The sequence below is a fragment of the Sceloporus occidentalis genome, unplaced genomic scaffold, assembly GCF_023333645.1.
Source record: "Sceloporus occidentalis isolate IW3139 unplaced genomic scaffold, rSceOcc1.0.p SCAF_1, whole genome shotgun sequence".
Taxonomy (NCBI): Eukaryota; Metazoa; Chordata; class Lepidosauria; order Squamata; family Phrynosomatidae; genus Sceloporus; species Sceloporus occidentalis.
In genome coordinates this window covers 207728335-207743196 of record NW_028316981.1, presented here as the reverse complement: position 1 = coordinate 207743196, position 14862 = coordinate 207728335, and the positions used below count along the sequence as shown (strand labels likewise).

Genomic DNA, 14862 nt, shown 5'->3' with positions numbered 1-14862 from the left:
ACTGGAAAGTGGTCTTTGCATGATTTTTTTTTAGTCTTCTTTTTCATTTCTTAAAGCAGTTTTTTAAAACCCTAGTATTTCTGATCTTGGAAGCTAACCAGGGTCAGCCCTGATTAGTACTTGGATGGAAAATACCAACAAATACTGTACCAGGTGCTGTTGGCTGTATTTCAGAGGAAGGAACTGGCAAAACAACCTCTGAATATTCCTTGCCTATAATTCATGATGTTGCCATACGTTGACAGGTGACAGGCACATACACACTTACGTTTCTACACAGTTGTTAAGCAGATTACTGCACACTGAGATTCTCTTTTGCCTTCTTGTTTTTTACCATTGTAACCAGGAATCCGGCGGCTATGGGCCATGGCTGTTTCTGTTATGCGCTGCTGCGCTCCATCCCTGTTGCAGTGTACATCATCTTGGTCACAGGTTTGCGGTACCATCTCTTCATTTGGAGTGTCTTTTCACCAAAGCTCCTCTATGAGGGGGTGTATGTCTTCATCACGGCCGGTGTGTGCACCTTCTTCACAGCAATGGATCAGAACCACTTGCGCAAAGTCCAAGACTGAAAGTGACTATCAGGTGCAATCTGACATAATTTTCAGCAAGAGACTGAATCTCTACTGTGGATTGTGGATTCTTTTATTTTGGATTACACAGTGAACTTTAAAGATCAATCTATTTTTAGCAAGCATGTTTTATAAATCAGCTACACTGGAACGAGTCCATCCTGAAGTGCTGTTACAGAGATAATGGGGGTGATCTTTCAAACTCTAATAAAAAGACTTGGGAATAGATTGCACACCCCTTGTCCCTTCCAGGACCAAATCTCATGGCCAACAGTTCAGCATTGCATTTGCATTGATCTTAAATGCAATACTGACTTTCTCATTAAGTAGGATTCTTAACCAGGGCCTGAAGCTGGTTAAACTGATTATGTTTGAACATGGCTCATGGTAATTATAGTTAATACGCAAACTGAATACTTAACAATGGTTAAGGTAGGCGGAAAGAAATTGGCACTGGAAGGGATTGCAACCTATACCTAATCTTTTAATTGAAATTGAGATCTCACCTCTGTTGCATCTTCAGTCTTCAAATGATCTAGCTTTGGACACTGGAAAAGGAGCAGCCCAAGGGAGTTCCTACTCTTTGAATTCCTTCATATTGGAGTTATTTTTTCTGTATCCAAAGAGAATCTACATCCAGTCTCCAAAGAGTTGTTAATAGATTTCTAATAGCAGGGTAGGGTGACTTTTATCTGTCACCAGGATTGTGTGTTGACATTTTATTTCATGATGGGTCTCCAATTCTCATTTCCTAGGTGGGAGTTGCTCCTTTAGAGAGTAGTTTTCTATCCTTGACAACTTGAGTGGAAAGCTGGCTTGCAGTCAGTGCTCCAAAGTTTTAAAATGTGAATTACTATCCCTCTTTGCTTTTTGTTATGCAACGGGCAAAAGAAGTCAGAGATGAAATGCTAAAGCAACATTAGAAGTCCATAGTTGGAGTAAGTTTGCTTAATGTGAGAGAGAATAGTATTTCTATAGGCTCTGTTTGAACTGATGAATCCAATGCATGGGAGTGGCTACTTTCCTGGGTGGGGTAAGGAATGCTGTTTTTGTTCCTAGTCAATGCCTCTGCTTTCCAAATTATCCACTGCAAAGCCATACCTTTGGGGAATGCCTTCTAGCTTGAGAAAAAGGAGAGTGGAGGTAGAAATGATGGCGTTCCCTTCTGAAAATCCAGGAGCTGGTTTCAGTGGAAGGAACTAATGTCTGCCAAAGCTAGATCCTAAACTGTAGATGGAGGAGAAGCAGTCAGAAATCACACTACCCCCACCCCATCCCCAGGCTACAAGGTTGTGGGGCGCAGTGCATCTTTCAAGATGCCATCTCCTTTCCTCTAGTTGCCTGCTTTCTGTTTCTTTTGATATGCTCTGAACATGATGCCACATAATATGACCAGATGTTGTTAACTTGAGAATATATATATATATATATATATATATATATATATATATATGAGAGAGAATGAAAATGCAATATAATGTACACATAGCAGCTATATGAATGTAGCTTACAGAGTTTCCTTTAGTTTGCTTTGGTTATTTTGTTTCTGTAAACAGCCAGCAAAGAATATGAAAGAGCTCTGGCAGACTTAAACAGCTGTTATATCTGAAAAACTGTATAAAATTCCTTTTGAGCAATGATGGAACCTTTTGGAACTAAAACCAACCAATGTCATTATTTTTGATAGCTGGATCCCGGTATGGCAATGTTACATATGTAATTATGTAAGTTACTTTCTATCAGAGAATGTCGGCACATATGGAGCTGACAACAAGCTTTGTGTAAAATAAGAAATGCAAAATATATGTTTTTAAAAAGAAGTTATATTTATATGCTGTTTATGGAAACCAAAATTCTGAGGGTGAACTTGCTTTTCTATATAGACCTATTCAGATGCTGCTTTCCTCTCAGAGTCTAAATCAGTGTGGTATGAATGGAAGCTGGTCTTGAGTTTTCCTTCACATAATCATATGCTTGAACCAGGATTTACTGTTTCTATTGATCTATTCCAGTTCAGCAGTCCATTCTCCAATGGGTGCATAAAAAGCTCACTTTATACCTAAATACAAAACCCACTGGCTTACACTTTATATTCTATCTCATGCTGGTGGTGTTTTGTGATGTGTGTTTGTGAGTATATGCTTGCAAAATAGTTATCACATTGATTGCATTGTAAGGTAGTGTCTAAACCCACCCCCTATAATTTTAAGTATGATTATGTTGAACAAATGTAAATCAAATTGAAATGCTAGCATGTGGAATAGCAGGCCCACCAGATGTTTGGGATTGCTACTTCCCAACTCCCTTACCTTTGCTAGCTGGGGTTTCTGGAAGTCCAAAACACCTGGATGACCAAAGAATCCCTTCCTAGAATATTCTTGGGGTTCTGATGTGCTCTTCTTGTGTGGAAGTGGAAGGGAAATGCTGTGAGCGATGATGATTTACAAGGTTCCTTTATTAATCTCCACAGTGGTACAAACAAAGAATACGAAAGGCCTAATAATGGCTTTTCTGTAACATATGCAGCTGTAAATCTCATTGTCTTTAGCTACACAGTTCTAAAAACACTTGATTATTTACACTTTATTGAGAGCTGTTGGAATGGTAATCAGTGGCTGAGCAAATAACATCACTCTGGCAAACCTCCTCAGTTAATGTTTCCCTTGCTTGGAAAACCACTTGCTCCTTCTATTTCTAGGAGAGTGTTTTCTGAACTAAACTGTTTGCCTGCAGAGATCATGAACCCCCTCAGTTCGAGGGGAGTTGTTGTTCAGGTATGTGCCCTCTCTGGAAGACAAGCCTAGAGCATTGCAAGGCTGGAGCAATGGCTCATGCACAGTTTCAGCAAGTCACCCCAATGAGGACGGGAAATTCTGCTGTCTCTGGAAGTGACCAAATGATCCAACCATGGTTGAGGCACAGGGGCATTGTGTCCTCAGGCACCTGCTGTATGCCTTCCCAGGGCCAACAACTTCCACCTCCTGCCCCCAAGTGGTCTTGCTGAGTATGAGTAGTGGCAGCTGGAAAAAGCCCAACTTTAAATTCCATTTAAATGGCTCCCCATGACAGGGAGTAGCATTTGATGAACAGTTGAGAGGATGGGTCACATCCATGCCATGGATTGTGGTGACAGTGATAGTGGTGCTGCTGTTGGTAACCTTTGGAATTAAGTAGAAGAGCTCAAGAGTGCAGAACTTGGAAAGTAACTTTTAAAAAGTATTCAATTCCTTTCCCTTGGTGCAGTTTTTAAAAGTAATTATTACTAAATATATTCATGTATAAGTTAGAAATATATTTAAAAAATTGAACCCCACAAAACTGAGTCAACATATCCATGTGTCAATGTAAATACTTTAACTCTTATTTTAAAGAGGAACCAACCCCTGGTGAAAGTCAAGTGCATAATATGTCCTGGGAGCACTGACCACCAGCTCTACTCTCATCTATCCAGCTTTTAGTGTGAACACATTTATACCTGCCAAAATTTTGTAAATTATTTGGCATTGTTTTCCTTTGCTTCAGATACTTTGTTATATGCCCCTAAGTTTTATCCTCAACTTATCCATGAGTCATGTCAAAATCCCTAATTTTGGCCCCAAAACCTGCCCTTGTCTTATTCATGAGGTTGACTTATAGTCTAGTATATATGGTATTTCAGTAAGCAAAGGGATCTTGTAGCATCTTGGAGATTAGCTGAAAGAAAAAAGCTGGTAGTGTGAGCTTTTGTAGTCTTGAGCCCATTCCTCCGATGAGGAAGTAGGTTCAAGTCTACAAAAGCTCACACTACCAGCTTCTTTCTTTCAGTTAGTGTCAAAGGTGCTTGCTACAAGATCCCTTTGCCTACTGATTTTTCAGATTAACAAAGCTATGAATTAAGTATCATTTCATCATTTACAGAGTTACTTGTTAAGTTATTCAATCGTATAGTGGAAGAGAAAATAATCCTTAGGATTGGTAAGAGAATGCCATGAAACTCCAGTCAGAATGTCTCTGAATATGTTCTCTAAGCATAAAGGGAAGCTGTTGCTTGTCATATTCCCCTCTCCATAATACCATCCACTCTTGGTGTTTCTTAGTTTTGAAATGCAACTTCCTTGTGCCCTTGTTATTCCCCTGTTACTACCTCCAAGCTCATTCAGACGTCTGAGTGCTTTCCTTTGGCTGCAAGCCTGTGCTCAGAAACACATCAGGTAGGTTATCCTAGGCCCTCAGGAACTTAAGCGTTGTTTTTTCAGTTTATTTATTGCAGTATTCTAGTGTGCCCCAGCATAAAGTTTAGGAATTAACTATCTTCAAGCAAATGATTATTTGAGCCTTATTTTAAGAAGAACATAGATTGTAAAGGAGCATTTAGTCATGCCACTTGTAAATAACTTTTGCGTTTATCCACATAATCCTGGAATACATTCATGAGCATGCATTGTTGTTGTTGTTGTTGTTGTGTTCCTTCAAGTCATTTCTGACTTAAGGTGACTTTAAAGCAATCCTGTTGTAGGGTTTTCTTGCCAAGATTTGTTCAATGAGAGTTTTTCAGTTTCTTTCCTCTGAGGCTTGCCCAAGTTCATCTGGTGGGTATCTGTGGCTGAGTGGGGATTCAAACCCTGGTGTCCTACCTAATACTCAAATCAACTCTCTCTCTCTCTCTCTCTCTCTCTCTCTCTCTCTCTCTCTGTGTGTGTGTGTGTGTGTGTGTGTGTGTGTGTGTGTGTGTACACACACACACACACATAAAATACTCCTCCCTTCACACACACATGTATAATGGAAGCAGTGGGCAGACGCTGTAGTTTTAGAAGCTGGTGCACTATCCTTGGATGTGTGCAGAGACTAATATTTCTTAATTTCTGTCTTTAAATGTGTACAAAATTTGTAGTGCCAAAGGTAGGCCCTGTAGGTCCATTGGAGTAGGATTATGCCATTAAATATGTCAACGTCTATTCACTTGCAAATCAGTGTGTTTTAATTATTACAGCAACCTGTTGCTATGCATACCTGTTCAGGAAAGACATGATTTACAAAATTGTGAACTTGAGTTGACATCCTTGGTCTTAAATTGGCCTTTTTTCACCCTTGATGATGTCCTTTTAACTTAACCTGCTTCTGGTTTTTCAGAGTGCTAGGCATTTGGAATTGATGGCTCCTTTTGATGTTTTAAAGGGAATTGCTTATGATAAGGGGTGCTTCCACATGAATCTGGAAACATGACATCTTACAAGAGTTTCACATGTTATCCATTTGCAACTCTCCTAAGGTTTCCCACTGCTTACATCTTTTCTTCTGATCACAGACAATCTCTGAAGAAGAAAAGCTCACAGTAGCTACACAGTGTCCTGGATTAAATGGTGTACATCCATAGCAGCTCTATCAGTGGAGCTAGTAGGAGACTCCATTCCACAGGCATTCTCCATATGTGTTAACAGGCAGAGTTTCAGGTAAAGTCAAGGGCTGGAGGGGAGAACAAGATGGCATCTGAGACTGGTTCATGGAGGCAGAGATTGTCCTTAATTCTGTTTTAGCAGCAGAAATGAAGTTAAGAAACATGAGTTATGAAAAATGAATTAATAGTACTCCTTCTTTTTCAAATGTAGACTTAAGACTTCATTTGAGATTAAATTGCTGTTTGCCCACACAGATGAGTACACACAGAACTGAATGCAACAAACGAGTTCAGAAAGGCAAATGATATTCCAGAAAGCATTTCAGAGACCTGGAATTAGCCATTTTTCCCCTATTGAGTTTAGCAGATGATTCATCCTTCATCCTTTGAACTTGGGTGTAAGAAGTATCAGTATTTTATTATGACGATAATTTCTTCAGTGCTTTCTTGTTCTTTATATAGTAATATAAACCAAAATACGATTCACTGAACTAAAGAAGTTGCTAATTATTGTTTTTGTTTTTAAAAAGTGGTTGAATAATAATACCTTTATTGAGCCAGTAAAATATAATTTAAAAGATGAACTTCTGAATCATTCAGGATGCGTCATCAGGCTAGGCATGGGATCAGAAATGCAGAAGTCCAAAATTATCCTTTCTAAAAGTTCAAACAACAGAACTTGTAGTAAGTATGACTGAAGTCCCAGGATGAAGTCTGCACTTGACAATGAGCTTGAGATGTATTGGTATGAGTTTTCATATCAGGATTTGGAAACAGTTGTTTCTTTCCTTCTCTTGATTAGGGATGTAAAGAATTTTTGTTGTTGTACTGTGCATTTCTGTCTTACTAGGACCCTAAGGCAAATCTATCACAAATTTTTTTTGGCAAGATTTATTAAGATGAGGTTTTCCATTGTCTTCCCTTGGCTGAATGGGGGTTTGAAACCTGGCCTCCAAACCACTGGATCACACTGGCTCTCAGGTAAAGAATGCTTGCAGGTTATTAGACATTATTAAAAAGTCTTTCTGCACAAAAACATTTTATGCAAACACCCACAGGGGTTTTTTTGCCCTTTTTTTTTGCAGTACATCACCAAAATGTGTGTGTGTGGTGGGGACTTCTATGGTGAAAATACTCTTAATGTTTCATTCTTGTATCTGAACACAAAATAACTGAAGATCAACATCCATCCCAACCCACCCCAGTAACTTGGTGAACTTGTGAAGTTGAGTGAAACCTGATACCAAATTTAAGTATCAAACTTAATACCCAGCCCATGGGGTGTTACTGTTTAGATAAAAATGCATGGTAAAATTCTAAGCGATACTATATGAGCCCTGAAAATATCTATTCATTTTGCAGTTCAAAAAAGCACATTGCAGACTTCATGATCTGTTAGCATTAACACTATGCCTCATATTCCAGGCTAGTATATTAAACACCAGTTTGATACAGACCCTAAATTTACAATGAAACCAAGCTTATCAGGCAGATACTTTCCCAAGAGGGCAAAGGATCTGCTTGTTACTTTGCAAACCTGAGAGGTTGTAGGAACAGTGAAAAGCAACCTTAATCATGATAAATTTGATGCAGAGGCAGTACTTTAAACATACTTAGAATTTATCACATGGGGGAAAATGGAGGTTTAAACTGGACACAACCTGGGGTTATCCAGGGTATTAGGCAGAATTTCGCAATTGGTTTTCAGATGCTGCCGCACACAAACCGTTTAGAAACCAAACAGAAAGTGACATGAATCAGGGAATAGTCATTTTCAGAAAAATACGGTGTTTTCATTTCCATTTCATTCATGAATTCGCTTTTTTTGCACAATTGCTGTAGTATGAAAACCACTTGCGGGATTCTCCCTGTTGCCAGATTTCCCGTGGTTCTTTGCTGCTTTATTATGCCAAGAGGGAAAGGGACACCTTTTTGGCTCTTAAAGGGACAGCAGCAGGCACACAAGCACACACACACAGACACACAGTGAAGGTTTATTTTGCTCCTTCCCTTGTGCCATGCATCCTGGGCTGCAGAGGTCCCTGCTTTTTTTTTGGGGGGGGGAGGAGGAGGAGGAGGGAGAGGGATAAAGGATTTTGCTCCTAATGTAATGATCCCAAGTTAGCAAGAAAGTCAGGGCAAAGTCTTGGCAATAAGTGCCTCTCAGGATAGAAGCAAAAAGTCATCTTCCTTTCCAGAGAGAGAGAAACATCAAGCAGTTCCCTCCTTCCTTCCCTGATAGGAAACGGATACCATTTCTTGGAAAGTAAAGGCAGTACGGTATATTTTCATAAAGAAAACTGTTTAATTAAAATTGTTTATTTCTGTGTGTGACTTCTGGTAACACAACTACTTTTTCTGTGCGCATGCACAGAAAAGTTATTTCCAAATCATCAATGGGATTTGTGCGCATCTGTCTGAAAACCAAATGTGCTTTATAACTACTTTCTCACATTAGCAATGTGCTTTTAATGCTTGCTTGTGCTTATGATAATCAATTGCACATTTGTGTGTTTTTCTGGGATGCGGACACTTTAATCATTTTTGGGATGGAAGCACATAGGTCCTTAGAAAACCCATGACAAAACATGGCTTCATACAGTGGCTAGTGTTTAACCATGAGTAAGACTTGGTGAAATGTTGAGCTTGGAAGCATTGGCTGGCTTCCTGCACTGCACTTACAGATTTGTAACCTAGGGTTATAGATTTGTAACTGTTCCGTATTCAGCTGGGCTACATATTCACAATTGTGGCATTATTGCTATGATCATAAATGCCCCCTGAAACCTACCTAGGGAACCATTTCATCATTCAGAGTGCTCCCTGGGGTTTGAGGTTGGTTTCAGGAGTTAATTTCTTAGGTAAATGCAGCTACGAATGCAATGCTAGATCTCAGCCTCTCTCTCTCTCTCTTTTGGTGCTACATCTCCCTGGATCCCTAAAACTTGGTTTGCTCATTCCATATTTTTTTCAATTAGATTTTTCAGTCATCTCTTCTTCAGCTAACCTCATACCATAAGCATTCTTTGCCCACGGTCTTGCTTTTGCACTACAAGCAGATATTAGAGCAGAAAGCAATATTCTCTCCCACCTCTTCTATAAAGACTTTGCTTTAGAATGTATGTAAGAACAGCAGCTTTTCCTGTTGTTGGAATGTTACTTAACTAGCTATAAGCTTGAGAGGCTTACTGTTCCCAAGAGGTTTGTAATGCAACTGTCTGGCTTTTGGTCTAACAAGAAATTCCTCTGGGGAGCAGAAAACAACCAAGCTGCCCCTTTTAATTTGCCTAGAGAATTTAGATAGGCATGATGATTATGCACAATTGTGTGGACTGCAGCAACCCTCAACCTTTTGCAAGACACTATTCTCTTTCCCCACCCCTCCTTTTGACATTCAGGTGAACACCTGTGTCAGGTGTTCTTTAGATCAAAGCACAATATTCTATAAGATTCAAAGCTCAGGACTGGTTTGACATTTCCTCAGAATACGTTTGCTTAATTAGTAAATCTGCTGTAGTTCAAATTACCTTCCAAAGTTCGAAAGCCAATCATTACAGTAGGAAGCTTCACTTATTTGAAGTATGTGATAAGGGCCATTGTTTGAAGGCAAGTTTAGATGACTGGGTGAATCATGTAGGAAAGCCAGCTATATGGTACTTGTGGAAGCCAATATCTATACATGTAGGTTGGAGAAGACTACATTTGAATGATTTGCTCTACTACCCCCCTCAACAATAAACTATCATGGCTGGGCCATTGTTGTTGTTAGCTGCCTTTGAGTCAAGCTTGGCTCACGATGACCCTGTGGATGAGACATATCCAAGCTCCCCTATCTTCCACTCTCTGCTCACTTCTTGCAGATTCAGGCTCATGACCTCCCTGAATGAGTCTATCCATCTGGCATGCAGTCTTCCTCTCCTTTTGCTGCCTTCTACTTTTCTTAGCATTATGGTCTTTTCTAGTAAGTCATGTTTTTTCATGATGTGGCCAAAGTACAACAGTCTCTATTGAATTATCCTGGCTTCCAGGGAGAGTTCAGGCTTGATATGTTCTAGGACCCATTTGTTTGTCCTTTTGGCTGCCCACAGGATTCTCAACAGTTTTCTCCAGCACCACATTTTCAAATGAATTGATTTTCTTATTTATCTGCTTTCTTCACTGTCCAGCTCTCACATCCATAAATGGTAATACATTGACTTGGACGATTCTAATTTTGGTGCTCAGCTGTATGTCTTTACTCTTTAGGATCTTTTCTAGTTCTTTCATTCTTGGCTCAGTCTCTGTTCTGATCAGTGTTTGAACCAAGGTATGGAAGCCTTTTTAACTATTTTGATTTTCTCATTGTCTAGGTTGAACTTATGTAGATCCCCTGTGGTCATTCTTTTTGTTTTCTTTATGTTCAGTGTCAATCCTGTCTGGGCTATGGCTAAGCTGAATCCTTTCCCATTACATGACTGTTCTGTTTGGGGTGTTCATCCTTTTACAAGAATAGTTTAGGGTGCCTGGAAATTAAAATGAAAAGAGCATATTATGAAAAAAAAAACACAAGTGGGCATACAAGAGGAACAGATGGGACACATGTCCTGGACCTGAGATATTTGTCTTCATGAAAGATGTCATCAGGCAACCATAAAAGCCACATATTAAGGGGAGGTGGCAGTGGAAGTGCAATGTTATGGCAATGAAGGGGAAAGTGGATTCTGCAAATGCTGACCTAGGTGCTAAGTGTGAGCTTGGGAGTTTTTTCTGGTTCTTGAATGACAGAATAAAATAGGACTTGGATTGAATACTATCCACAGTGCAAGTGATCTACAATTAATTGTTGCAGCACAGAGTGTTTCAGAAGAACATTCCACACACTGCCTGTCCCATTCTCATTGGGCTGACTTGAGGGTTTTGTGTGAAGCATTTTTTCTAACATTGGGGTTCCTCAAGCTTAGGGATTCCTCTTCTGTGTATATGTATCATGGTGGGGCTGTTTTAGTTATACCAGAGCCAGTGCTTAGAGAATTAAATGTAGGGTTTGTTTTTACACAAACATTTACACAAAATAAAAGTTAACCTAACTTTTGTATTGACTAAAATTGCAATCCTATGAGTGCTAACTCAGAAGCCAGCGTGTCCCATGGGTTTGATTTCCAAAAAAGCATGCATAGCGTTGATGTTGTTGTGTGCCTTCAAGTACAGGTAATTTCCAACTTACGACAATCCTGTCACTCAGCTTTATGAGGCTGGGGGTGTACGATTTGACCATAGTCACCTATTGGGTTTCTCTGGCCCAGCAAGGATTTGAACCCTGGTTTCCAGGGTTGTAATCCCAACGCTCAAACCACTACACCATTGTGGCTCTCTTACAGCCTTAGAATTGGAGAGATAAGAGAGAAATCTTCCATCCATGAAAGCAGGAGAAGAAAGGGCATTCCAAGAATTAAAAGGAACTTTCTCAGGAGTATAATTGGCAATAACAAAGCACCAAGGGCACCGAAAAAATGCACTAATGACTTGACAAGATGCCGAAAGTACTGCAAGAGTCAATAAAATGGGCTTTCATTGTTGGCAACATCCAAGTTTTTGGCTTATGTCAAACCTTACTTGTATTTAACCCATGTTTTCATTCATAGTATAATGTGGTTTTATTTTGTCATAAATTTATTTCAACTGTGTAAATAAAGTGCGTCTTACTGACTGATTTAACACTGAGTTTATTCCTCTTTTAAAACTTTGCAATCCAGACCAGTGATTGAAAAAAACCTGAGCCCGTGCGATGAATGTGGCCTCCAAACCTACTTTTGTGACCCCTCAGGTCTGCCACCAGGTGCCTAATCCCTCACTTAAAAAAACAGTACTATTTTTGAGTGAAAATCATGGCCAAAACTCTCCAAATAAGTATAAGTGTCCAAATACCTTTCTCCAGCCATACCAGAGTCCCCAGCTGTCAAATACTTTCTTTCCTTTCTGCTTTTCCTTCAAAATGGTGACAGGATGTTGGGGGGAGGGGGATTAAAAGTAGGTATTTTGATACTCAGGGGAGTGCACCCTGGGAGGGGATTTGGGGGGGCAATTGCCCCCTGGCCCACAGCCCCCACACAGTTGCCCACCTCAAGCTAGAACTAGAGGGGGTAACTATGTGCCCATGCCCAAGCATTTTCCCTTCAACTTCCAGCATCACTCACCATTAGCTATGTTAGCTAGGGCTGAAGAAACAGCAAACCAACAGCACCCCCATCTCAAGGATATTTCTGGAGTCGTCCTTGGTGTGCTTTCCTTCCTGCTGTTTCACCAATGTCCAGCATACTCTTGGAGAGCAGGCTTAATATCAAATTACACATGCATACGTCCTTTTGTGGCCATTGCAGGATGAGGTATTCTGGCTGTATTACTACAGCTGGACACATGATGGCTATAGCATCTTCAAAGATCTCCCAGGAGTCCTCCAAAGGGTGCCTGCAACATGCATCTGACTGTAGATTCCTTGTCTGACCCGCACCTTTCCTTGGCCCCTATATGGCCATGTTGGGGGGGGGGGGGAGCACAAGGGTAAGGTGAGTATGTGGAAGGAAGGAAACAGGATGAAGATCTACTTAGCAGACCATTATGTTCCAACATATGATGCAGGAGCTCTGTGTGACTTTTTCCTCCCTTACAAAGCTGTCTGGTTTCCATGCAGTATCAGTAGAAGCATTCCCACTACCTGAAGTTGAAGGCTATGGACTGCCACCTTCCAGTTCCCAATTGCTGCTGCTGTATTATTTTTGCACTAAGGAAAATTCCTGATGTTTATAGGCACACATGCACTGTTAAATTACATTACTGAGACATGGTCAACATGGTTGGTTGGATCCTGCATGCACATTTTCTTGGCATGGGTATCGATAAAATACACACTCATGAGCAGCTAGAGCAGTGTGGACGGAGCATCTTTTAGCACCAGTGAATGTGTATTTTATTGATACCCATGTCAAGAAAGTGTGTTTTTGGAATTCAGCCAGTTTATGTGTGTATGCCTAGCCCACATTCATATCCTGTGTACAATATTCACGCTTCTCCCCCCTTTTTTGTAATGATACTTTAAAGAATCCAATTAATTAAAAAAAACAGTCAAGGAGGGAGAAGTTTGGAAACCAGTTCATTTTATATCAATATGTATTATTAATCTTTATTATTATTATTATCCTTCATCTCCCAAAGGCTTGAGGTGGGGTTCAACACAGATTAAAATACAATATAAATTGGCCATTAAACACATACATTAAAGTGCATAAACATAGGAATAAAATGACCATTACACATTCAGTTCATCCAGATTAAATTGTACTGATTTAAAACTCATGGTTTAAAATTGACTGGATAGGCCTGCCAGAAGAGATAGGTCTTTAATACTGTTTTAAATTGAGACATATTTGTCAAATTTCTCCTGGCAGGTCAACCTAAAGTCTAGGGGCAGCTGATGAAAACGTCCTCTGGGTGATGGCTGCCAGTCTACTTCTGACCAGTTGAAGTAAATGTACCCTAGATGACCTGAGTGTATGGAGTGGGTTATACAAAAGATGGCAACCCCATAGGTAACCTGGACCCAAACCATGTAGGGCTTTAATAAAACAACACTTCGTACTTTGCCCAGAAACTAATAGGCATCCAGTGGAATGATTTTAATATCGGTCTAATATGCTCACTCCTAGATGTACCAGTGGAGATTATCAGATGAGCTAAAAAAAACCCAGGAGTAAAAGGCATACTCCTGACATAATCGCGCTGAAGATTTTGAGACACATTGTGCTCATTCAGGACTTTCCATGAAGATCCAGGAATGCTCCTGCAACTAAACCATTCCCTGGACTTCCCTGTGAATGGTTTGTTGCTGGAGCATTTCTGGATCTTCACAGGATAAGTCATGGATAAGCATGACGTCTGAAAATCTTCAGTGCGATCACGTGATTATGCCAGGAATATGTCTTTTACTCCCAGCTTTCCCCCATCTAATAATAATAATAATAATAATAATAATAATAATTTTATTTATATCTCCTGCTTCTCCTTTTGGATCAAAGTGGGATTACAGCAGTAAAAACATCATAAAATGATGATTATCTCCACTGTTCAAAATAAAGTGAAACATAAAATTAGCTAAGATTTTGGCAATTTACAATTATTAGCATAACTCCTCATAGTAGCAAAGTATCATAACTCTGAGGAGTAACAGCTGGACCCTTCCGGTTGTCTTGTCTTGATTGTTTTGGAGCTGCTCAAAGCCAAAGGCACATTTTGCAAGCAATGTCTTAAGCAGGGCTGAGAAACTCCCCGAGAAGGAGAATTCATAAGTTCTTGAATGATCAGATCACATGCCCTTCTTAATCCATCTGATTCCAGCAATTTAATGTAAGGGGATGTGAGGAAGAGGAAGAATTGCCTTTGGTTGAGTAATAATGCAGATTTAGGTGCCCTTAGATGTTTAGTTTGTTCCAACAAAACTCTGGAAAGCGGGAAAGGGGCTGGATTTGTCACACAACTAAACAATAACAAATGAATTTTAAGATGTTTGTTAACCACTACAAGGGGTTGCATTGTCCAGATCTCAAAAAGCAGACAGCATTTCAAACAAAAGAGGCAGCCAAAGCAATTGTATGCAAATAAAACTGGAAATCCACAGCTGATGAAGCAGAAAAGGACTTGAGGATTGTGCAGGATGAGCTGAAAACAGAAGAAGGACGGTAATGAGGGATTCATGGAATGGGTAATAGCTGTTAATAGGCCTATCCTCCGTGGATTTGTCTAATCCCTTTTTAAACTGGAAGCAAGAAATCCATCCCAAAATAAATGTCTGTGAGAGAGCAAAAGAATATTAAAAGATAAAACAAAACAACATTGACATAACATATCTGGGAAAAACTGTCTGACATAATCTGTAATACCATT

At 39.8% G+C, this 14862-nt stretch overlaps 1 protein-coding gene across 4 annotated transcripts in view; it reads left to right on the top strand.

Moving 5' to 3' along the window:
• The window catches only part of PIGG (phosphatidylinositol glycan anchor biosynthesis class G (EMM blood group)), a 118767-nt gene that overhangs the window by 65387 nt on the left and 38518 nt on the right, over positions 1-14862 (top strand). For 2 of the 4 annotated variants that reach the window (XM_089488680.1, XM_089488679.1), the window contains exon 13: positions 347-4254. The exons of the other annotated variants lie outside the window; for them this stretch is intronic. In XM_089488680.1, the coding sequence (XP_089344806.1) occupies positions 347-572 (226 nt within the window). In that variant the 3' untranslated portion in view covers positions 573-4254. Of the gene's footprint in view, positions 1-346; positions 4255-14862 lie in introns of those variants that run through there. 4 annotated transcript variants of the gene reach the window in all.